The following is a 25,563-nucleotide window of genomic DNA, read 5'->3' on the forward strand; positions in this document are numbered from 1 at the left end:
CTTACTTCTCTCATGCTTGGAGTTTTTATTCTCTGGGTCAGCAGATGACAACATATCAAAGTGTGTTTTCCATTTGACGGTGCAATGTGGATTGGTATGCTGCGGCTTGTAAGGTTAGTACAAAAACAAGGAAAAAGGGAGAGCGGGACAGAGGGAGGCTGAGAAGGAATGCTTGGAGAAGACGTTCTCCAGATAAGATAAAAGTTCAATAGAAGAAAGAGAAAATGTAAAGAGATTAGAATGTGCAGCTGGCGTCCTTCTGAATCACTGCTTATCTGCCCTTGTTTACTTTCACCCTGGCCCCCCGACAGTCATTACAGTGTTGTGCAAGCATGTGTGTGCGTGTGTGCTTGTGTGTGTGGGTCAGTGATTGCATTGCAGGGGGTCTCCCACGAAGATGTGTAGCGCTGCGAACCCTTCAGACTCAAACACACACACACACACACACACACACACACACACACACACGCTTTTGCATTTTTGCCCTCAGCAACCCTGACTCCCAAGGCCCTGAGAGAGGAGGGACTGGAGAGACAAATCTGTGAAACTCCCATTTCTACCCCTCTAAAAAAGACACATGCAAAAAATCCAGGGTCACGTCAAACTTCTGCTCCGCTATCGTCAACCATGTAACGCAAACACACACACATCCTGCTCCCACATGGGTTGATGTTTTCCTGTATGAATATGTAAATGACACTGGACATACTTGATGGCTAACTGAACATCTTGGCTGTTGCTTTTTGTCTACATACTGCAGGTTTCTGCAGCTATGTTCAGGTAAATGTCTTCTGTTACCTGCTTGTAGTACATCTTTATTTGTCCCGCTGTGATATATTTACTAGAAGCTTGCAGAGAAATATAGAAACTCAACGCAAGAGATGATCATGATGAAACATCTGGCCCATGTACGCAAGGCAGATATCAACAAGCAAAAAGTAGCGATAGCAACAAGTAAACAAAATTCATTTGGGAAGTGTGTATGAAAAAGTCTGTTATTAAAAGAAAGTTTGGCTCATGTGAGATTCACTCCTATCCAATCAAAAGAAATAAAAATCAACCAAACTACAAACTGAATTCGCCTCTTAAGCTGTACGAATGCCCTTTCGCTCTCTCTTCCTCTATATTTAATTTCGTCGACCCTGTCAATCAAAAGTCCAGGCGGTCGGAAGGGGTGCAGCATGAGAGGAGCCAGAGAGGTTGAAGGCAGATCGGCAGAGAGATGTGGGGGAATGGAGGGGAGGATGATGGAGGGTTTAGTGTTGGGGGAAGATGACAAGTCATCTTGGTAAACAGTGGCATATTGTGTATTTTTAGATCCTTTGCTTTGCCCTCGATGTGCTCTCCTCTGAGCCGGGGCTTTAGGGCAGAGCGTTGTTGCACAGTGCAGAAGCAGTGGGGCTCCTTGACTGCTACATCAAGTGTCTCATTGTATCTCCTTTAATTCATTCAGTCTGTCTCAAGGAAGATGTCAGCTGGGCTGTGGAGCAGTGGGCTGAAGGCGGCTGGATAGAGGGGAAGGAGGGGAGTCTTTCAAAGGGCCCTGCTCCCTCCCCCCTTCACCTCCACCATCACCACCAATGGAGGCAGGGAGGCCGGGGTTTGAATAGATTTGTCAAGGCAACAACACACATGTGCACACAAACTCTTGCATAAATGCACACACACACACACAGTCCCAGTGCTGTGGGAGACCGCAGGCATAACAGCAGTCACATAAAGGCAAGGCCTGCTGGCTGGGATTAGAGAAGGGCGACGTGACAAAAGGATGGCACATCACATCGGCTGCCTCTGACGCATAGCATCATCACTTCAAGCAGCTCGTCCGCCGATCAATGGTGCCATTGAACTAAAGGCAGACAGAGAAACAAACATGTAAACAGATTTGACTCTTCCCCCACCTCTGCTGCTCTGTGCATGTGTGTCTCTGTGTGTGTTTGGATTTGTGCAGGATTTGCACGCACACGTATACCCATGCACGCACACACACAGCAAGGCACATTGTTGCACAATGCTTTTTGTTTCACATCACCCACATTATGCCGAGACAATTCTAGTTAGAGGCTAGTGTTAAGTGCTAAAGCTAACCATTAAAGGAGTATTTCAATGCTTTTTGTAAAACTGGGATGTCTATGCAGTAGAAAGACACAAATATTTTTGGAATTGGCGCTCGTGACCAGAGAAATTGGACTCAAGAGGTAAAAAAATGACAACAACCAGAATGCAATGCGCTGCACCAGACCACAATACTCCGGCGCACTGCGAGTTGGACAGTGCTTGATTTTGGCTCGTCCGATGGCCTCATCAGCTAAACAATACACTAAAATATACATTTAGGCAACAGAATTTTAATTCATATTTAATCAGCACTGCCAGGTTTTGACAGTTTGATCAGAGTTGCATGTCGTGAGTCACCCCTCCCTCGATCCAATAGAGAGAGAGCGAAGGAGAGAGAGACGGGTGGTGCTACCCACACTGTAATGAAAAAAAAGCTGGTTGAAAATCAGAAAAGTTTCCCATTAAACTAACAGTGTACTCTGAGGGTATAAATGATAAGCGGGTGTCAGCTCTACCCCTCAACCCCTGAGAAATACTTTAAAGTGTTCTTTGTTACGTGTGCATGTGTTTGATTGTGTTTGATTGTGTGTGTGTGTGTGTGTGTGTGTGTGTGTGTGTGTGTGTGTGTGTGTGTGTGAGTGTGTGTGTGTGTGCGTGTGTGTGTGTGTGTGTGTGTGTGTGTGAAAGAGAGATTCACCACCTGCTGCATTCTGCAAGTCAGAGTGGAAGCCAGCCTGCTTCTTTCACATAAACACCAAACACACACACACACACTCAGAGAGTAATGGACACAAAACACTGCACTCAGCTGATGGCAGGGTGATCTAATGGAGCCTTCATGAGGACCAAATAGGTCTCTCATGGATGTCCATAGCCACTACACAGTAAGTGTCACAGGAGTGCATGCACAGCGCCTTTAAAAGGGGATGCTTCCCTCCCTACCTTCCAAAAGCTGCATTGAAATGACAGAAAACACACCGTAAACCAAGGTTGGCCAGAATTCATAACAGGTTTTTATCATCATAGTGAAAAAACTGAGCATAAAATGATTTGATAAAGAAGATGATCAAATAATAAAATACATTTAAAAATAATCTTGTTGATTATGAACTGTTATACAGATCTAAATGCAAATGTTTAAGCACAATAGGCAAATCGAATACAAGTGGCTCCATTATCGAAAACAGGATTTCAACCTCTTCTTCTGAAACGCAGGGCTGATTCCCATGATAGAAACTCTGTGGTAAGTGTACAAAAGTCTCCTAAACCCTAAAACACATGACAGCCTGCAACCTAACTTTTCAGAAAGTAGTCCTGAGTATCAATTCTTGCTCACTCTCTCTGTGTCTCTCTCTCCCACCTCCTACAGTTGCTGTATAATCTCTATGGATTAGGATGGTTTATTCATGACCATAGTGTACTCTGTAGGTGTGTGTGTGTGTGTGTGTGTGTGTGTGTGTGCATGTATGTATGTCTGTGTGTGTGCTCTGGGCAGGCCACTAGAGTGTGACAGCAGGCCAGCACAGTGACAGGAGACACCTTGGAGACTGTGACAGGCTGCCAGCTGTACACCATCATTCGCATTTCTCTCTCTCACTCACTTCTCCTCACTATGCTACTCATCTATCTCCACATACATCTCTTCATCTCCTCTCCTCCATCTGTATTCACTCCATTCACATCCTACCTGTCTTTTTGTTTTCCTTTTCCACAGCTCTGCCCTGCGCCTCCTCGGCGGCAGTCAACGGGATTTAAATAATTGAACGTTTCTCATACTTTATTTCTTTGCCTATTTCTTTTTCTGTCTCAGTCAATGGGTGGATCTCTCTATCTCTGCCTCTGCTTATTCCCTCCCTTTTTTCTTTTCTCTCACCTTCACTCTGTGTTTTGTCTCCAGGCGGTGACGTCAGTTGGCCCTCGTCTGACCCATTTGGTCTATATAACCTGGCCCAGCGGGCGCTGATCTCTAAATCCCATCTCCTCTCTTTTACTCTCCTCCTCTCATCGCTCCATCCCACCATCCAGTGACCTCTTGAACCCCGGAGGGGGGGAATTATCTTGGTCTGAGGAGAACAGAGCAGTGCACTGCTGGGGTGCACTGACCTCACATGCACCCACTCATATGGGCACCCATATTTATACACCACCCAGGGCATTATTCAGGTTCACTGCTAGCTGTGATGTGCAGCACCTTCTGGGCTGCCCTCCCTGTGTGTGTGTGCTTGTATTTGATGGTGCAATGCGAGTGTTGTTTACGCTCCCAATCCAGCTGTGAATGGGTTATTGATATAGATGTCCTTTAGAAAGCAGCATCATATGCATCTACTGTCAGGGTCTGCATGTGCATGTACTTGCAGATTGTGTGATCATTCGAAGCCAAACATCAGGAAACTGAGCCAGTGATAGAAACCTCTAGCCGACAGCCATGTGATTAGCATATTGGGTGGAGCACAAAGGGAGTCTGACCTTTCGGTGGAACCACTGCACATACGCAGCACTGGTTTCTAATGTAAATGACTGGGACAGATTAGATTTTGGATTCACCTCAATCCTCATGTTGACCTGAGGGCTTGTTAACTAGCACTGCCATCCATGCCCAGAAGCCAGTGATGTGATGAAGTTCTGAATTTGAGCTACAAGATTTTTGTTAGTTTCCCGCCTCAGTATAAATACAACGACAACATCTATTTCTCCCCACTGGCCTTCAGTATTTATCATCAATCGTAGTCCTAAATTAGCAGTGACAATAAATGATGATGATACTCACATACATGTGAGTTGGAACTAGCAACAAGTAATGACTTATAGAATAGTGACCCCAAACTGTGACAATTAAGATTAAAAAGAAAACAAGCAGGAAAAAGAGGATGTGTACATTTCCTCCTAATCTGTTTTTTTTGGTTGTTGTATCATTGAGAAGGGCATAGCATAGGTGTGCCGCTGTTTCCCTCAAGAAAAAATCCCTTTAATTAGGCAGGCTCTTCTCTTAATTCAGCCAAAAAAGGACTGAGGGTTAATGAGTACGAGAGCGAGTGAATCCTTGCCTGTCCCCTTCCTCCGGCTGGACAAAGAAGGTTATTTCAGATTTATTGTTCAGGGTAATCATCACAAATAGAAAATCACTTAACATTCCAATTATGCTGTGTCCCGAACATCCCTTAGATGAATCAAAAATAGGAAATGCCAGACAAGGAGAAGGGGGCCAGTGCAACCTTGAATCCCCACCACTCAAACTAATGTACATACACATCCAGAGAAAACTGACACACACTTGAGCACACAAAGCAAACACACACGCGAAATGGGAGATGACAGAAATAGCCAAAAACAAAAGGCAAGGGATATAAAAGAGGATGTAATACAAATAAAGGTATGGTGTGTGTGTATGTGTGTGTGAGCTGTTTTCATGTGTGTGTTTGAGCTGTTTGTGTGTGTGTGTGTGTGTGTGTGTGTGTGTGTCTGTGTGCGTATGACATTTGCATCTCTGGCTCTCAAGCAGCTCTGGTCTTGGATGGTCCTCATCTGTATGTGCATACTGAGTGAGCCCAGGTGCTGCGTATGGCGCAGAGGTCACACCAGAAAGGGCAAGTGCTAAAATGAAGCTAACACAACTGCACATGTGCACGTGCACTCTATCTCACACTCTCATCCACGAGCACATACAAACACATGCACGCATGCACATATGCGTGCCCGGCCGTGTACACACGCACCATCGAGGGTTAACTGTCTTAGTTATTCATTGACATGCACCCACAAAGAAAAAGTGGGGGCTGATGCTGATTTAAAAAAAAAAAAAAGACAGACAGGGAAAACATGCAAACAATGGTTCTCTATGACTTCTAAGGCTAGCTGTTGGTCAGGGGTACCTGTGTAGGTCAGCAGGGTTTTGCATGGAGAAATTAGAGAGGAGCAAAATCTGAGAGACCCCAGCTCACCGCTGGGAGAATTTACATGATGAGAAGGGAGCTCAGGAATGGACTCCTGCACAGGCTGCGGCGTCTTTGTTTGCCTTCAGTATGTGTATTTGAGCACGTGTGCGTATTTCACCTGCTGCATCCAGTCCTGCGTGCCTTTGCTGGTCTCCTGAAGCCAGATGTTGTGAGCGGAGTCAGTAAGAGCCACAGCACACACTCTGCTCTTCACCTGCATTTCCCTCTGATTCATCTGCCACAAAAAGAAAATCGAATTTGCGTTAGTCACCCTCGCGGCATGTTAATGACACAGCCACTGTTGAGGACGATACTGGTCGTTTCAGACAACATTTGAGCACCAAAGAGAGCTTATGCTGTAAGAAATATGATATCCTCAGATTTGTGATTGCATAGATGTGAATAAAATTATTTTAATATGACACCCACTGTGTCAATAGACACTTGTCTAAAAAAATTTTAATTCCCTGTCCAACATACACTGTCAGCCTTCTCCTCGGACCATGATGGCACTGGCTCAGTGAACAGCTTTGTAACTGGCGGATACAGACTCAACCTGGTGTACAGCATAATGTTATAAAGTGAAATATGAAAGAGCTGCTCCACCATAGCGTGTCCTTGTCACGTTCTGTGTAAATGTCCTTCCCTGTGCACGTTCAAATACCTCGGTCCCCATTCTTAATACCCTTTCCCTTCACGTCACAGAGAATGTGGCGTCCACAGACCCGTCTTCCTATTCCCCTCTGAATGTCAACGCCAAGGAAAATGTCACACAAAGAACTTGTTACCGCACTACAATAGACTTCCCACACCGCTGGTCCTACCCCAAGGAGTACTGCAGCCAGGCCTTGGGAATGAGCCGATTCACTCTGCTTTGCTTTAAGATAAAACGGGAAGAACAGGGAACAGGACTTCCAACAATAGGTTAACAATCACTTACTGTATACGTTTAGTGAGGCTGGGGATGGGCAGAGCGCTGCAGAATAGCACTAAGTTTGGTGATTACATGGCCATTTACACATGGCACTAAGGCAGAACAGACCAAATTTTTACAACATTAAAGTTTCATCTCAAGCCTCATCTAAAGGAAGGAAAAACTTGGCAGTGTGCTGGACTACTGGACTTCTTTGGGGCTTAAAATGGTAATGGTGTTTATGGCTTGGTGCCTGAGAATAAGACGGTGGGGGATCTAGGTAATATTAAAGCTAAGGCAGGGCTTAGATGGTGCTTTTATGTAAGAATAGGATAAATATTGGTTAATAAAAGCCCAAGTGTAATAAAACAAAATAGGGCTGGGGCTTGGGCGAGCATAGAGGGTTTAAGCTGACGCTATGATATGAATCTGACACTCAGACTGGGGCTAACTGGAGCAATCACCCATCTTATACACATTCACAGACAAGTAACACTGGTCATCTCTAGCAAACCAACTCCGACTGGCTGACTGTACATCAAAATGACGGTGGGCATTTGAATACATCCTCCCTTGGCCAGCCAAAGTAAAGTGGGAGTGTATCGAGATAAATGGAATCTATTAAGGCCCTAAGGACTCATACATCATGCAGCTGATAAGGCTTCCACTGGCGCGTCTTCACCAGGGTGGAGAATAGCGCAGACTGAGAGGGGACATACAACCATGAGCATGAAAAAAAGTGCACAACTGTAAAGATAGACAACAAAAGAAGACAGACACTGCGTGCATGCTGTATGCACAGACACATTCGCCGGCTCACACGAAATCATACAATCACACACACACACAGAGATACACACTCCTCTCTCTACTCCACCCTCATCCACGCTTGGTTGAAAAGCTTTCCTCTGGCAGAACTGGGCCCGTGGGAGTAGCAAAGTCAACCTTTTAAAACTGGAGGTGTCAGTCAAGGTCCTGTTTTCTGGCGCTAGCCAAACGGGCCAGTCCCTGAGTATAAGGGCTGCTAGCAGAGGCCAGGAAACAGGAGGCAGTGGACTGACTGCCCACGGAAAACACTGAGCCCATGACTTCAAACCAGTCAAAAACATCCCAAGTCCGGGCAGAAAACATTTTTTTCCACTTTCCAAGTGGATAAATCGGTCTCTACTTGCTCCTATTGTACACTTCTTCTGAGTCCAACATTTTTTGGTTTTGGATGGAAAATGTACTTAACATGGGTAGGGTTCACTGGATATCACTGGTATATTAAAACTGCAACTGAAGTATAATAAATGTTATAACTCGGGCCAAAGTAAACTGTATTTGCCAACCAGTCATTCATGACAGGTCGTTTAAGTCTTTCTCTAAAATAATTTTGGCACGACACTTTTAACACAAAGTACTTTGGAGACAACAAAGGATATGCAGATAGACAGAAGCGAGAGATAGATTAAGACTAAAGACAGCCAGAAGTGTGTGTGTGAGTGTCTGCATGTATGTGGGTACACGCATGGACGTATGCATATGTATGTAGGAACGAATGCGCGCAGACTTGAAAGCGCTCAACAGAGGGGCAGTTCGGTGGAGAAGCGAGTAAGTGACTGACAGTGGTTGGACAAAGATAAAGGTATGTACAAAGGAAAAAGCACAGCTGGTGAGGTGGGAGTGAAGCTGGGTTGTAGATGGTACTGCACGGATACATCTGGAATACTGGACTAAAGTATTTAGACAGTGCATGATTAATCTTGTGTCGACAGGCTGTTTCATCAAGCCAACAGATGACTGGAGAAAACATTGAAAAAAAATGGATAACGAGACTTTTGGAAAACCTAAAGCAGCCATTCAAATTGATTAGATTCAGCACCTCTGGATGCTTTTTGGGAGGTAAAAACAAGTCCTCCCCTGCTAAATTTTACTGGTTTGAAACACAAAGAAACACTACTTTGCCCGTCTCTAACCAACTTTTGTGCTCAAGTTTCTCTGGGACTTGCTATTCAAAGATACTCACACAGTGTTGCATATTTGCTGAAATGAGGAGTGAAAATAAATCAGGAACTCTCACCAAACAGAGTCTGTTTTCTTGATGATGCCTCAGCTGAAGATTAAAGACCAAAGAACTCCTTCTCCCAACACTGGCTATATCAATCACTCGCTCTGACAGCTCTCATTGCTGCAGTGCCTATAAACATATGGTTGGCTGTGGTAACAGTTGGGATAATAGGTTGACAAATAATGACTCCAGGAGAGATCGCTCTGTGCAGCGTGGCCCTAAACCACATTGATTTTGACACCACTGGATCCCATGTTTTACAAGCCACAAAGATAACTGTGGTTAGCTGCATGTTGAGAGTGAAATGCAAGCATGCCTGTGTCTTCTGCTAGGTGGGTGACACTCAGGGTTAACTTGCAAACCAGTTGCAACCATGAAGCTAATGCTCCCAAGTGGGCGATGTAAGCTGTCTTATCATATGACTCATCATGTATAATTTTTACACCATGTTAGCCTGTGAGTTAGTGCTAGCCGTCTTTATCCAGAATGTTAAATGTGCTAATCCACTATGTAACCGCAGGCTGCAGCTTTAACAAGGAAACAGGCCAGCTGTTGTGATCAGTCTTGTATCGGACAGGGAAAAAGGAAGAGAAACATGTGGAAATACTTGTTGAGCTAAAACCAACACGCAGATGTTGAGACATTTGCCGCCTCTCTGCTGGCCTTTGGTTTAACGCTGAAGCAGCTGGATGTGCGGAGTAAAGTTCGGGTGGGGGTTGGACGTGGTGGTGCTTGAGTGTAAAAAAAAAATGCAATGAAAAGGCAGAAGGTTATAAGGGGAAGCTGAATGGATATCAAAAGTAGTATTCTGGGAGGAAAAGGGAAGGAAAAGGGGAGAAAAAGCAAGACAGATAAGAGACAGAAAGGGAGGTGTGCACAACAAAGGATATTTATGAATGTTTTATTGATCCCCATGAGGAAAATTCTCTTTTCCCTTGGCCCACTTCACAGGAAGAGTAGACCACAGGGTCAGCTTCAGAACAGCATCCCTGAAGCAAGTGGGCTCTCACTGTCTTTAAAACATAAGCAGAAGTTGAGCTGAAGTGGAAACGATGCATCCCATCACAGGAGTGCGAGTCCTCAGCTTGAAGGGCGGCCTCCTTACTCACTAGAGCATCTTGATGAAATGTTTATCATCAGCCTGATGTGCTTCATCTAACATCCGCACCACAATAGGCTTATGGGTCTAATTCAGTCAAATTATTGAGGCCATTTTGACATCCTAATTTGGTGTGCTGCAAAAAAAAAAAAAAAAAAGTAAAAGAAATTTCTTAACCCATTTCTGTGACGAGCTGTTTTTAAACACACTCCCTCGCTGTGATTTGGATTTAATTTCAACTGCGCATTACGTTTACATTCCCCTGAACCACGATAACAAAGCTGAGTCACAACTGATGACGCACACTTGAGTTCACCCCCACCCCGCATCATACGTTCAAACTCTGGATGAACTGAAATCCTTCTCCCTCTTTTTCCCGCTCTCTGTTCCTTCCTCATGATTTCTTCTCTGATTTCTCCTCAGACAGCATGGTTGCTATAGAGACCCACAAACATCACAGATTTCTGACCCCCTGGTTGGCACAATTCGACTAAATCCAGCTTTTCACAAGCTCTATGAAATAGCCAACCCCCACACATTTGGAGCCACTCAAACACACGCAAACACACTTTTCTCTAACCCCTGTATCTTGTACCTGACCTCTCACATGGCCCTCAGCAAAGTACAGTGTTTAGCGATTTAAGCTGCTTCCTGCTACAAAGCCAGCTAATTGCTAGACTTTTGTTGTGCATAATCTTATTTTCGCCACTGACGTAGAATGTGATATGCGATGGGTGTGGGGTGTGTGCATGAAGGAAGGAAAGGGGGCATATTAATCATGTTTATTTATCTGGACGAGGAGTTGAAATAAGCGACGAGACATCATTTAACAGCATGCTAAGCTAATCTCTGGTCGAGATAAATACTTCATTTCTCTCCTCTCGCTGTGACGCTCCCTTGCTCGCGACTGCTCCGCTGATGCTACATCTAAACACCGGCAATAATAAAGACAATTATTTAGGCCTTTGATAATTATGTGTCAAAGGCAGCGAAAGCCACTAGATAATTGGGCAAAAACTGAATGGTAATCCACAATGGAGATCCCCGTGGGGAGACAGGCAGACTTATCCCTAGAAAGAATGCAGAGCGAGAAAAAAGGGAGAAACGGCAAAGACAGAAAGATGAGAGCTCTTTAAGGGGCCTTGCTCACTGTCAGATAGTCAATGTGAAAAGCCACAATTATACAGAGAGAGAGAGAGTGCTAGCAGAGAGCAGCAAACAAGAGAAAGGAAAACAAGGGATGGACGGAGGGAGAATGTCAGAAAATGAGTGAGAGAGAGCGAAAAAGAGGACAAAATGTTGAGCGTTAGCGGGAATGGGCAAAGACTGAGCAGAGGCCAAGGGGAAGGAGGGGAGAGAGAGAGAGATAGAGAGAGAGAGAGAGAGAGAGAGAGAGAGAGAGGAGCGCCCCGTGACGATGCCAGTCAGAGACGAGGCTTATAATGTGGCTGCGCCATGCACTGCCAACAGCCACAGATAATCTAGGACTACCCACTGAGCACTGAAGCACTGCTTAAATATTTGATTGATTAACTGTCCTGTTGCTGCCAGAGAGTAAGAGGAGAGCATCAGAGAAGCCAGGGCGAACACAGAAAAAACAAACAAACATGTATGCGGGTGCACACCGGAAGGTTGGAAAACACATGGCGCAGACACACTAACACATACACCCCCATAAATCCCTACACGCCAACATTGGAACAGGAGCACAAACACAAACACACACAGACATGTACACATTGCAAGCATGTGTAGAGTCTGCAAAGACAGTGGCAAGGGCTGGAAAAACAAACATAGAGGCTGACTGATGCTCTGGCAGTGAGTTTTTCTATCGTGAATCAATGAGGACAATAGACTGTTATGGATAGACAGCGGCTACGTTGATGATGCTCAGCTGGATTTGGCTTTTAATGGCGGGGGATTCACCGCAGGGATGACGTTTGTGTGCTAGCTCTCTTATTCCTATCTGTGTGCGACTGTACGCTGCGAGCAGTTGATCTCAGGTCATAGAGGGGTGGATAGGAGTGGAGGAGCAGCGTGTTCAGCTACCTACCCTGTCTGTGACACACACACACACAAAACACACTCATCCCTACTCGTTCCTGGCTGTGAAAACACATGCAGCTGGCCCCCCACGCTCCAACACCCTCCACAGGAAGAGACAACACCAGCGCTTCCTGTGGCTTTGAAGCAGCGGTCCCAGGTCCTCTGTCGGTCCCCAGCTTCCTTTGTCTTAACCGCAGGAAGGAAGCCCTCTCTAGCACGAGGCCACAGGGCCCTGGGGAGCGAGAGGGAGTGTGTTTGTGTGTGTGCATCTATCAGTGTTGTGGGAGTGTGCAGGGGTTTTGCTCACCGAGGTCACATGCATTTACTTGCCGGGTTTTTTCCCCTCTGACTCTCCAGTGCATGAACTCTGGTCGTGGTGAGGGAGGGAGAGAGCAGGAGAAAACTGCAATAACTTCCTCCTTTCTTTCCTCTTTCCTCTCACTGCGTTTCGACATGATGGAGGGAAGATGAGGGAGAGAGAAAGGGAGGACGGTGGGTGGAGAGAAAAGGGTGAGATATGAAAGGGTGAGGAGGGGGCATCGCTGAATTGTGTGAGTGACAGCACCGGACGCGGGGTAGTGGGAGGTGGTGTACGTCTGTGTACGTGTTGGGGAGGATTCTATGTGTGTATAAACATGCAAACCACACACACACACACACACACATATCTATACAGCGGACAGAAACACACCAACATCAGTGGGGGCGTTGAGGAAAAGGAAGGCCAATAAATATTTACTGACACAGCAGAAGTGGAGAATGGTTGTCCACTGGTGGAAACAAAAGGCAGAGGATGAGAAGCGGCGTGCCAGGAAACCTGCCGGCTGCGGGCGCTGCGCCCTGCTTGTGCCCACATGGAAAACAAGAGGAAGACGGGAAGGGAGGACGGAGGAAAGAGAGAGGGCAGGGAGGATGGGATGAAGGGAGGGGAGAAGGGTGGGACAAATGGGGCTGTGGGTAAGGGAGTGCTCATAAACAATAGCAGCCTGGTGCAAAGGAACTGCTGCTCACTTACAAAAAGGGATCTAGTTCAGTCAAGATGAGGTTATGTGAGAGCTTTAATGTGTGAGGCTCATGCAGGTATGTGCAATCATGCATTTATATAAAAAAAAAAGCTTTTTTTTCTTATATTACTTCTTCAAACTACCGTATGTAGCTTCGTCGTCCACATAATCAGAAGTGATTTGCCTTAGAAATCTTTTTCTTTCTGTGGGTAGATATATGTGTATATAATATATAATTCCATAAAATAATAACGAGACCCTGAAACACTTGAATTCATGTTGGTTTTTTACTTGACTGACAGCTTTTATTACAACTTTTATCTTTTATTACAATGGAATCGCGTTGAAATCCTTCAGACCCAATGAGCCAAGATGCTCAAATGTATAGCAGCATTTCACAGTTACTACAACAGAATTCAATTAATTTCTAATTAACATCTGCACAGTGGTAAGTGTTAATGATATCAAGTCCCAACAGTTTGATCAATTTACATTCTGTCACAATGAAAAGACGAGTGGTCGCTGCTCGAGCTATATCAACAATACCCATATAATGTTCACATTGAAATGATATTGACACAATTAAGAAAGTGGACAAAGTTTTGTAACATTAGTAGTTAAGGATGTGCATATATTGTTTAGCGACAGCAATTACAGAAAATCTCCAAATGGTAATTTCTAATTAGGCAGCATTCCTTAACGAACTGAAATTACGGCATGGCGACTAATTAAAGTCTTGTGTTAATTAGAATACATCTTAGTTAAGAAAACCAGCACAAGGTACGGTAGGCAATGTCTTCATCATTCCCAAATCAACTGGCCATATTAACCGCTTTGGTCTACAGAGTGAAATGAGAAAGTTACTTTTGCGCACTGGATGCAGTCTAGGCCTCATCATCTCCACTCGGCTTTTCTCTCCCTCTTTCTCACTCCGAAAGTGCTTCTTTCTTGTCTTTCTCCCTGTCTCCCAACCCTCCGGCAATGCTGTAAAATAGAAACCTAACCTCAATATTTTCCCTCACGGTGCTGGGACTTGCTGGCCCATTAAATTCCCCTTCCCATGTGTCAGCTTGCACATTTCCACCATGAAATTTTCGTATAATTAAACTTTCTTAATGATTTATAAGCTATAATAATAGCCGTAAGTATTTCAGAGCAGGTTAAAGGGACAGCCTTTAAGTGCACACCGGGGGATGACCCTGTTTTAACATAGTTTCGGATGGGTGACTCTCGGCAGGAGACGAGGATGGATAGGGTGAGGGAGAATGGGATTGACGGAGGGAGGGAGGGAACGAGAGGGCCTAACAAGGGTGGATGGAGGAGGAGGCTGAGACCTTTGTGCCGTAACTCAGGGTGATACTGACATGGAGGAGAACCGAGGCCTCCCTGAACCCAGGCAGGGAGGAGACAGCTTACCGCGGACAGACAGGGGGAGACACGCACGTGCAGAGCAGGCATACGCTGCAACAGAGGAGGGAGGGACTGGATGCAGAAGGAAAGACGCAGGTAGACAGCGAGCCTGAACATCAGATAAGACTGGAGTTAGATAAAATTAATAATGAAGGAAACAGCAGGAACAACAGAATATCAGAAGACAGAAAACAGATTCCATTAAATACAAGTGAAATAAATATTATGAGGCACATTATTTTGAAAAAGCTAAATAAGCTCACTTAATCCTGATGAATCAAACACACACTAATGAAGTGTACTGTACAAATCTAAAGCAGTACAGGAGTCAGTGTCTAAATGATGTGCACAAACAGTCTGAATGCATGCTCTCACACACACACACACACACACACACACACACACACACACACACACACACACACACACACACACACACACACACACACACACACACAGATGTTTGCTCTCTGCTGCCTCTCTGACGGCGAGGCTGATATGATTGCCACTTAGGAAATCAGTGTGTTTTCACACCACTCTCAGCTCTGCCAAAGCTAATGTGTTAAATATCCATCGGGTACTGCTGTCCATTTCTGAGACACACACACACACAGACACACACACAGCCTTAGGGGCTGATAAACACTGATTCCTTGTACTAACCGAGCCCACAGTTGGTATCCAAGCCAACATTTCTAAATTGGGGTGCAGTGAGAAAATTTCAACAAGCTATGATGTGCAATTTTTACTTAGTTCTTCTAAATTTGTTGTGATGAGGTTTAAGTAGAGCTAAATTTTAACAATCGTGCGACTTTTTTCACTTGTCTCGTCATTATCTACAAATGCCCCTGTATTATTATTTTTTAAATACACTGCTGTTCCATACAAATCCACTTTCATGCTGTACAAATTAACACATGAAGTCCAGCTACTGTAAGTGTTTTGAAAAGGTGGAGCCTGTGATGGCAAAATCTCCCAAATATCTTGGTGGACTGTTTTTCACCTTAGCTGTGAATGGGGGAGGAGGAAGAGACGGAAAATGAAACAAAAACAACAAATCTGGAGGCGCCTGCTGCTCTGCACAGTACTGGCAAATCAGGTGTGTGTGTGTGTTTTTGGTGTGTTCGTGTGTGTGTGTGTGTGTGTGTGTGTGTGTGTGTGTCCCTTCAGGGCTGCAGGAGTTGGATTCACAGGGGAGGTGTTTTGTTTAAACTTCCAGGGCCACTCGACCCATCTCTGAGTGAGTAGGCGCTCATGGACAAACGGGAAAAAAAAAAAGTTAGGGGAAAAAGGAAAGGGGTGGAGAGGTATAAGGCAATGCTAATGAAAGTGACAAAGAGAGCGTTCCTCCCTTCAGTTATCATCCTCTACTCTTTCATATTTGCTCGTCTCCTGTGCTGTGGGGCAAGGGGGAAAGAGAGAGCTCCTCAAAAAGGAAAAAAGAAAAAATAAAAGAAAAAAACAGGCTCTGTGATCCCCCTGTACTCAAAGGAAGGAGAGAGTGAGGGAGGGAAAACTACAGAAGGCCAACTGAAATTAATGGAAATATATAACAATCTGAAATTAACTTCTCATTGCCACTAGCCATGATTTAAAACAGTTTTTTAACGAGAGGAAAGATGAGTCAGAAAAGAAAGAAAAGGAGAAGGGGTTGAGGCCATATTACAAATTGGACAGGCTGGAGGAAGCTACCAGTTAATTTGCCCCATCATGTAAAAACTTTGCAGTTCTCAAGGCAAACTCGCTTAAATTATTATTTTTATGTCCAAATTAATCAAGACAAAAGACTGAAAGATAAAAAATAATACTAATATAGTGTATAAGAAAATACAAAGCAATTCAATTAGCCAGTTAAACACGCAGGGTAAAGACACCAAAAAAAAAATACACCAATTTCACCTGAATTGTATCACGACGCTCCGTCAGACCAGATTTAAAGGCAAAAACATCTTCCCTTCTAGCTTTGAATATAAATTTAAATGACACAGTCAGTTACTTAAAACACTTTAAACTCCATAGATAGTTAAAATAAAAGTAGAAAGTTACAAACAAAAATGAACTTTGGGTGCTAAAAAAATCAGGCAAAAGAAGTAATAAAATAATATATAATTAATGAGAGCGCACTGATATTAAAATAATTAAAACAAACACAGCCAATTAATTACTATTATTGCTATTATTATTATTGTCATTATTGGTTTTGTTATTATTGTTGCTGTTAGACACAGACGCAACAATTTGAATAAAACATAAGAACACTAGTATATAATTTTCTATATAATTTACTTTGTTATTCTTTTGCATCGTTTACGGTAGTTTATTAAATAATGTGCACGCCAATATACTTTGAGTCATAATGAAATCATCGCAGTGATTCCCTTAATGAATTCAATGTAAAACCTACAAAAAGTAGTACACCAGCTGAAGTGCTTTTCAAGTGATATTATTGATTAAAAACAAAGCCTGAGAGAAGGGTGAGGAACACATACACACACGAAAACACGCACACACGAGGCATACACACACACACACACACACAATTCAGTATAAAGTATATTATTAATCTTATAAAAAAAGCAATTAAATCAAAGTGGTATAGAGCCCGGAGCTATGAGGACTGTCAATTCTGCTGGAAATGCCACGGAAGATTACAGTTGGGTTTGTGGATTCCATGAACCCTTTTTTTGATTAGGGAGTCAATTATTTCTCATTACTGAAGATGCTATTTCGGAAAAAGACCTTGTCAGTCAATCATGCAAAAAGTCCTCGAAAAGCGTGAATAAACCATTAAAGAGAGAGGCGGATGGGGGGGTGGAGGGAAAGCACACTGACCCTTTTCCCCACCCAAACTCCTACTTGTAGTCAAATTACCTTTTTAACTATTACACCTCTGTCAGGTCTTTGTCAGCGTATGGTAATTAGGGCCTTCAGTGGAGAACATTTGAAAAGAAAACAGTATATTTATTAGTTTATCTCAGAGAAAGGCATTTACCCAGAGCTGAAGGTAAGTTTGAATGTGGTGATTATCTTGTCATTTTCAGGCTGTTTGTCTGAGAGTGTGCATGTGTGTGTCAGTAGGTGTTTGTGTGTATGAGCGTGTGCATGACAGTGTGAGTGAACGCTGGTGTACATCACTCCAGGTAATGTGCTGCTGTGTGTGTGCGTGCGCGTGTATGTGTGAGGATGGACGTACACATGTGCATTCATACATATACATATACATATACATATATATAATAATTCCTGTGTGTGTGTATGTGTGTACTTTAGCTGTTTTCAGCACACTGATAGGCGAGCACAGCACATTTCTCCCGTCCTCTTTGTTCTGTGTTGGGTTTGACACCTCTAAACAATAGCAGCGCTTCACTTCGCCCAGCCCCAACCCACCACCAACCACACACTGCATGGACGGGAGCTGCCAATTAGCACTATCAAACACCCCTCATCAGCTGTCTGCTTACCACAAAAAGAAAAAAAATCCCAAAACAAATCAATAATTCAGAGTTTGGGTTTTTTTTCTATCAAAAACAATCAAATTCATCAGCGGACTTAAGGACGCATGAGAGAGCATGGTCACTAGTTGTTGAGTATGGACTGAGTGTATGGAAAAGATGCACAGAAAACAACAAGAGTCCTGCTGGTGTGACCGCATGAAGTGGAGCGTCACAACAAGCTCTTGACCAGCGGAGTAGAAACAAAGGTCCGCGTCCTCTCTGTCGCCTCCTTTCCACCGTGGTGTCTGGAGCAGATCTTTTATTTTGGGGCCGGCTCTTCCTTGACCCGACCCGAATGTGACCCGCGTCTAAATCCCTTGCCGTTCTGATAAAGAGGGCACTCGCTCTCTCGTGCAATCGCTGTTTCCTCGCACACAAAAACTCTCAAACGCTTAAGAAATGCCCCGCTCTCTCTTTTAGTTTATCTACCTTTGTGTAATGCCACGCTGGGTGAGCTGCCACCGGGCAGCCAGACGATGTGGTGCGACCCGGGGGAAGGAGGGCCGACGTGGTGAGAGAGAAGTGGAGAGGGGGGGCCTGTCATGGAGAAGGGTCTCAGAGGGCCGGAGGTGAGCAGAGGTGTCTGGGAGATGACTGTCGCTGCGCTCGGTGGTCCAAGCCCTTTTCATTAACCCACACCCCTGGGTTCACCCAAACAGAAATAGGGGGTGGAAGTGGGGACGGGGGGAGCGGACGGGTGCAGAGCACTAGCCCTGGTGACCACCAGAGACCTGCTGCCTGCCTGCCGTCCTCCCTTCCTGTCTGTCTGAATGCAGATCTGTGGCATCCATTACAGACAAGGGACTGCTTTTTAACAAAATACAAACAGAAACAGGAGCACATGCACGGGCACACAGACACAGACGATAGATACGCACACCAAAATACACATGCATGGAAGCCTGCTAAGGGAAAGAGAGGGGTAACAAAGGACAGGCAGTGCCCCCTAGTGTTTTCATCAAAGAGAAATCAGACCAAATCAACTAACCATCACCCCTAGCAAAGCCACAAAAACAGATACAGGAGGGGAGCGAGGAAGAGGGGGGTGAAGAGGCTGGAATCATGGGAGCAGTGGCATCACATGTGGACGGCACAAGGGTGGGGGTGGGTGAATAAGGTGGAGGAGGCAAGACACTGGGGGAAGGAAGGAGAGGGACGGCAGCTAGGGATGAAGAAGGGATGGAAGTTGAGGACGCACGTATGGGGGATGGGGCTGTATTGCACGTGTTAGTTGGTTGGTGGTGGTGGTGGGGGGTTGAAAGATGTCTTGACACGACCAAGATGTTTGTAATGTTCGAGGCCGAGAAAGTGTGAGGGGCAAAGGAGAGGGAGAGAGACAGGCAGGCCACGCATGAAAGCCGATGTCAGAAGAGTCCAGAGGAATCGTCGAGTGTGAAGCCATCTAATAGGAAAGCAGAATATATATGAGACAGGGACACACACACACACACACACTGACTGAGAATTACTGAGCCACCCAACGTGGCCTGGTAACTGATCTGAACATGAACCACGAACTAATGAGTGACATGACGGAGGAGAAATGAAACCTAGCTCGCCGGGACAACAAACAGGCCTTTTGGAGCGAAATGCACGCTCATGCTTGAAGATAAAAACATGTGTACACAAACATGAACGCAATAGAAAAAAATCAGTGCAAAAGCATGTTTTTTTTTCCCACTCGGACAGCACATCCAGCTTCATATTCCCACCATGAAACAAGGCCTACCCTTCAGTGAGTTCCGCATTCAGCTCCAAGCCAGCTAAGGCATCAAAGGCTGCTCCACACCAGGAGTCTCTCCCTCGCTCTCCTTCTCCCTTCCTCGCTCGCTCTTCCTTTTGCTCTTTCATAACCCCCATCGTATTTCACAGCACATAAAGCCTTAAAATGGCACATAAAACAGTTCATCTCTTTTCACTGTCAGCTTTCCAGGCTTAAAAAATTAAATATGTTTTACTGCAGGTACATAACTAAAACACACCCATGGAAAAAATTGCCATAAAGGATTCAAACTAGGCTTTCCATAAGTATCGCAGGATATAGAGTTGGGTATAGATCAGCTGAATAGCCAATATGGGGTGTTTCGAGCTTAAAGTGCAGAACATATGAAGTGACTGAGAAACTGTGGAATTGCCTGTTTTCCCTTTGCCATAAATCCCACGGTTATGTTTTCCGTTTAAACACTAGAGATATGTGCAGCAAATAAACCGCACAGTCTGCCGGTGATGCATTGACACTGAAAAATTCTTTACAAACACACTAAAAGAATGCTGTGACCCTGGTGCTGAGGGTTTGGAGTAGGCAAGGCGAAAACACCGCAGAATACCAACACCGCATTCAGTCAACTTTAAAAGCAGTGAAAGACGGAGAGCAGAGAGTGAAGGAGGCGGGCGTGGATGGAGATGCGGAGTTTGAAGGGAAAAAGCAAAAAGGAGCGAGAGGATGAGAGACGCAGAAGCAGGGGAGGGAGAGAGAGTTTAAACTTCAACCCTGGAGTCACTGAGTTCACTGACATTTGCACCAGGATCCGCCTAGCTGTTCCTCGCAGCTTTTCAGAAGCGACACTTTCTCTCCTTTCAATTCCTGAGACTTATTCTTCCACCTACATTCGCAGCAGAATGAGACCATTCACAGTCTTGAGGGCAGAGAAGGAAAAAAAAAAACCACACACACACACAGAAAAGGAAGCTGAATTGAATGTGTTGGATTCAAGTGATGTCTGTGTGACAATTTGCAACCCCGTACGTCCTAAGATTCCTCTCATATATTGTATGCATTCTTATGGAAGAATTAACTAGGGGGGAGGGAGAAAAAATGACATGTGACAAGCGATTCATTTGAGCTGTCAACATGTCATCTTCGCCACATTCAAACCTCACGTCAACCGCTCGTATTCCCTCTCTGCTGAAGGTGACCTAGGTCGTAACCAGCTGACACACCCAGACACAGCAGGTGAATGCATGGAAATGCCACAGTGGGAACAGCGAAGGCGAGATGCAAGAATGAAAGGCGAGTTAGAGCAAAGGGACAAACAGGAAAATGGAACCAAATGGAGAGACTGAATCTTCCATTGTCAGGTAAGGGAAAAAAAGGGATGATTCACTCGTCGTTATAGATGAATGATGAGGTGCAGATTATGATTTTAAGCGTTTAGCGCTTTACACAAAATAAATAAACAGCATGTCAGAGATGATTATTCAATACAGCAGGAAGGAGAATGTGAGAGGCAGTGGGAAAAATGGTGGTCTTGGACAGAGGCGTTTGTTGAAAAAGACAAAATATAAAGAACAGTGTGAAGGAGACATACAGAGAAGTGAGGTCAGTCTCAAGTGAAGGATCGGAGTGAGACGGCAAAGAAAGAAGTAGCAAGGCCGATGTGAAGTTGAGGTTAAGAGAGAGAAGGGAGAAAGAAAGCGACTGAATCGGAAGCAAAGGGAAAGAGCAAAGAACAGGCGAAAGACCATATACACCGGGGCATGGGATAAAAGGGAGAAAACAAGAAGAGGTAAGTTAAGATAAGTGGTGAGAGGGAGACAGTAGGACGGGGTCCAAAGAAGCTCTGAAGAGTGTGAGAGTCAAAAAAAAAAAAAAAGAACAACAGGGAACGGTTTGACGTTTTTAAAAACAAGGGCAAGGGGCAAAGGCAGAATGAGACAGCGAAGGAGAGCTTCGATGTGAATTAAACCGAAGGTAAAAGACAGCAAACGACAGCGAGAGGAGCGAGAGAAGAGGACAGCAGCGCCCGACGGGTATTAAAGAGTGAATGAAAGAGCGAGAGAGGTCTGAAGTAGAGGAAAGGAAAGGGAGCGGGACCTTGCCTCTGAGGCAACGAGCCGAGAGGAACGAGAGAGGCAGACAAAGCCGCACGCTGCTCTCACACAGCAGAACAAAGAGAAGAGGTGCATCATGGGAGTCTGAGCCTTGCGTCGCCACTGACGCCATGCTGGATAAATCAGAGCGCAAAGAAACATGACCGTGTAATAATAGCAGACCTCTGTTTTGAGTTATTTCAGACGGTTAATTACCTTTAAATTCTTTAGGAACAACAGTGTTCCTACTCTTAGCGCCGGCCCTCCTCAAGCTTCATAAAACTGCACAAATACAAGAATATGCAAAAACTTAAACAATCACACCAACTACTGTGCATATCATATACAAGCATACTATAACCGACGCATGAGTAGGGTCTGTCTGCCATAAACTTGACTCAAAAGCAACACAGAAAACTTTTATTGATTTTAAAATAGCATAAAAACACGCTGCTCAAAGATGGTAGACGGCGAGGAAACCCTGAGTAAATCAAGACAGCATCCTCGCCGACCGAGTGAGTAGGTGGAGAGAGGGAAGACTGTCCGAGCAGCTACAGGGCAGACAGTGTTTGGTAAAAGAATGGAAACAGGCAAGAGGAGGGAAAATAAACTGGAGTGAAAGACAGCGTAGGGAGAGCAGAGCTTCCTCTACAGCACAGTGATACGAGCAGACCAGGGTTGAGGCAGAGGGTGAGGACGAGCAGTAGGGGAGGAGGGCGGCTGTTCAATTTCAGCGGTATGAGTGGAAATGCTAATATCTGTCTGTGTCCTGAGTGTTCTGTGTATTTCACTGCGAATGTGATGATGTGCATATATGCATTTGTTTACCCCTGTGTTTACCTACACAGGGGTGGCGGGGTGAAACTGGTTACTTTCTCAGCTTAAGTGTCAAAATCCAAAGGAAAAGTACTCAGAATTATTAAGATAGTAGCTCTAAAGTTTGCCATCCCCACCCTCTGACTCCTACATGTCCCCTCTCTTGTACTCATTCTTTTTCCTCTCCTTCTCTCTCTGTCGGGCTCTCTCTCTTCCTCCGGCAGGTCTGATATGCCGGAGCTGCAGCTGAACTCTGTGTAGCACTGTCTCCGGGAAAAAAACAAAGTGATCAATGTGAGAAGGCACGGGGCGCTCATGGACAGGCCAATCAATGGTGGAAAGAACCTTGCCCAGGGCCTTATGCAAATGGAAGCACGTCCCGTAACCTCGGGAGTGAACATGCGCACTAGATCAATGGGACGAGGGTAGAACCTTACAGCAAGATCAGCCTCAGCCAGTAAATATGTAATGATGAATCCCTCAAGATTTCGCTGAACTCAAATGAACTTTAACGCGCTTGGCTTCTTATATCACAAAGTGGCAAGAAAGACCCTGTTCTGAAGAGGTGGGGTATGGGGGTGGGTGGGGCAGGACAAGAGAGATAAAAAAAATAAAGATTTACACAATGATGTACTGAGGACAGATGGATTTTTCGCTTCCTTTTCACTATAGGGAGAAAAAAAAAAAGGCGGACAAAAAGGTGAGAGGAGACTTATGAATAGTCACCTCAACAATACTTGTTTGAGGTGTAATGATTTTCAATTATGTCACCATGGCAACATCTGTGTGTTTTGAGGAACGAAGGAGAAGAGTGGGTAACCGTGACGACCTGGTGAGAGCGTGCTCGACCGTTTAAAGCCGCGGATGGTCAGACCAAGGACTGGATAAGACAAACTATTCAAAACGTACAGCTGACATTTACTAATGTTCTCATACATTGTAGTCTGAAATTGGTGTCATTCAAGAGCTCTCGCAGACCAATTAGAAGTAGTGCACGACTTTATTATGTACGAGGCAACCGCAGCAAAGGCGGAGACTGACAACTTTTCTCTCTGTTAGCGGAAAATAGTGGATTGCAACTTTACTGAACTAGTCATGACAAAAGATAGACAGCCGTGCGCTCAAACTATTGACTACCACTGAGAAAAGAGAGGAAAAGGGAAAAGAAAGGAGAAAGATTGAGATAGAGTACTTAAAGACACATACAGCGAGAAAGAGGGATTCTTGAACTGCTGATGCTCCTGAAGCGTTTTGACCATTCCTGTGTCAGAGCTTGAAGTGAGAGCAACAGCTCCATGTCTACCTCTGGGCTGTTGAGCACGCTATAGGAGAATTGGATCAAAATAAAGACATATATACCCAAGACTTTAAATAGTGTGAAAATGAAAGTGATGCCTTGAATTGCCCGTGGTTGTTGGCCACGTCTCAGATGACCTTTCTAACCCTGGAGCATTCACAAGAAGAACAAAAGTTAGGGAAACAAGCAATTGTGTACTGCCTTTTACTCAGGCTGCTTCCCTTCACTTAGTGGAGACATTATGAGATAACCTGACGAAAAGCAGGAATCTAGTATATGTACAGTACAATGTAAAGAGTCATTTATGACAGCGTTTATTTTCTACGAGCTTGATTGTCTCGCAACTGTGCATCAATAGAACAAGACAGAATTAATAATGGAGGCAATCAAAAAATGCAACGGCAAAAAAAAAATCCTAATTTCTTACAAAATCAATTTTCCGAGATATTGAAGGAATAGCATGAGAGAGGCAAGAGGTGAGTAAAGTATTTTCAACCCCCCAATCCTCTCCAACACCACAAATGTAATCTAGAAACCAAAGATGCTCCTGAAACACAGAGAGAAACACCAACAAAGGTGAGAATAATGGCGACGTATTGAAGGGAATACTTCACAAAGCCTATTGTGCGAGTATCCTTTTCAGGCAGCAAACCCGCTGTAATTTGGTCTGCGTCATCTGCCTCTAGTCACAATGCAGCACTACAGCTTTGAAATGGATGGCAAATGAAGGCCATTTGTACATAATCACAGCAGATAGAAGAATTCAGAAGCCCTACAATGTGTTGTTGAGGTGGAAAGAAAGACCTTGGTCTATCTGTGGCAGCCAGCGCAGCTAAGGTTTGGCAAGGGAGGTCTTTTTTTCCAGAAACAAGCAAATCAATTCAAATCAAATCAGCTTGCTAGCCGTGACATTTAAACAGTTCAATTTACATCCTTATGTTAAGAGGAGAGCCGCTCTCTAAGATGCCTATTCATTCACAAAGAAATTAGACGTCTATATTTCAGCCGCTTAATAGAGCAAATATGCTGTAGCTGTACAGAGGAAGAAGCCATGTCTTTTCATGGTGTACAAAGGGCTAGGCATTGTCTGTCATTACGAGGAGAGCACAAAAACACAGAGAGGGATAATATACATAATATAGACAGGACTGGAAAACAGCACCATGCATGATATGCACGCATTACCACGCACACGCAAGTGCGTACCAACACACGTGCAAACGCACGTACATACTTTCTCAGTGGTGATGGTGTATGTCCTGAGGGCTGCTGTCCTGCTGTGCCGGCTGGCAGGCACTTTTGTCATGGTGGTCCTTTTGTTTCACATCAAACAAAACACCACAGCTTTGCATACGGCTCCACTAATTTCAGCTAGTGTGCCCCAGCCATTTATCATCGCCTCTCACCCTCTCCTCCTTTCCTCCCCTAACGTGGCTCTGATAGCTGCTCTCCACCAAGCTGTTCTGCTCAGGACGATACCGGCTTCTCCAGGCTAGGGGTGACACACACAGACGTGCACATAGGCGTACGTGCGCACACATACGCATGCACCAGACACACAAACCCGCACAGCAATGTGCGCACCCACTTGCAGACATAGACAGACACACACACATATGCACATCAGCACACAC

The 25,563-nt window shown here is 44.8% G+C and overlaps 1 protein-coding gene across 1 annotated transcript in view; it reads right to left on the minus strand.

Moving 5' to 3' along the window:
• fam172a (family with sequence similarity 172 member A) overlaps positions 1-25,563 on the minus strand; it is a 158,869-nt gene that overhangs the window by 52,946 nt on the left and 80,360 nt on the right. Inside the window, exon 9 of the mRNA XM_041936781.1 lies at positions 6,109-6,225. Within this exon, the coding sequence (XP_041792715.1) occupies positions 6,109-6,225 (117 nt within the window). The remainder of the gene's footprint in view (positions 1-6,108; positions 6,226-25,563) is intronic.

This window comes from Chelmon rostratus, chromosome 5 (assembly GCF_017976325.1).
Source record: "Chelmon rostratus isolate fCheRos1 chromosome 5, fCheRos1.pri, whole genome shotgun sequence".
Taxonomy (NCBI): Eukaryota; Metazoa; Chordata; class Actinopteri; order Chaetodontiformes; family Chaetodontidae; genus Chelmon; species Chelmon rostratus.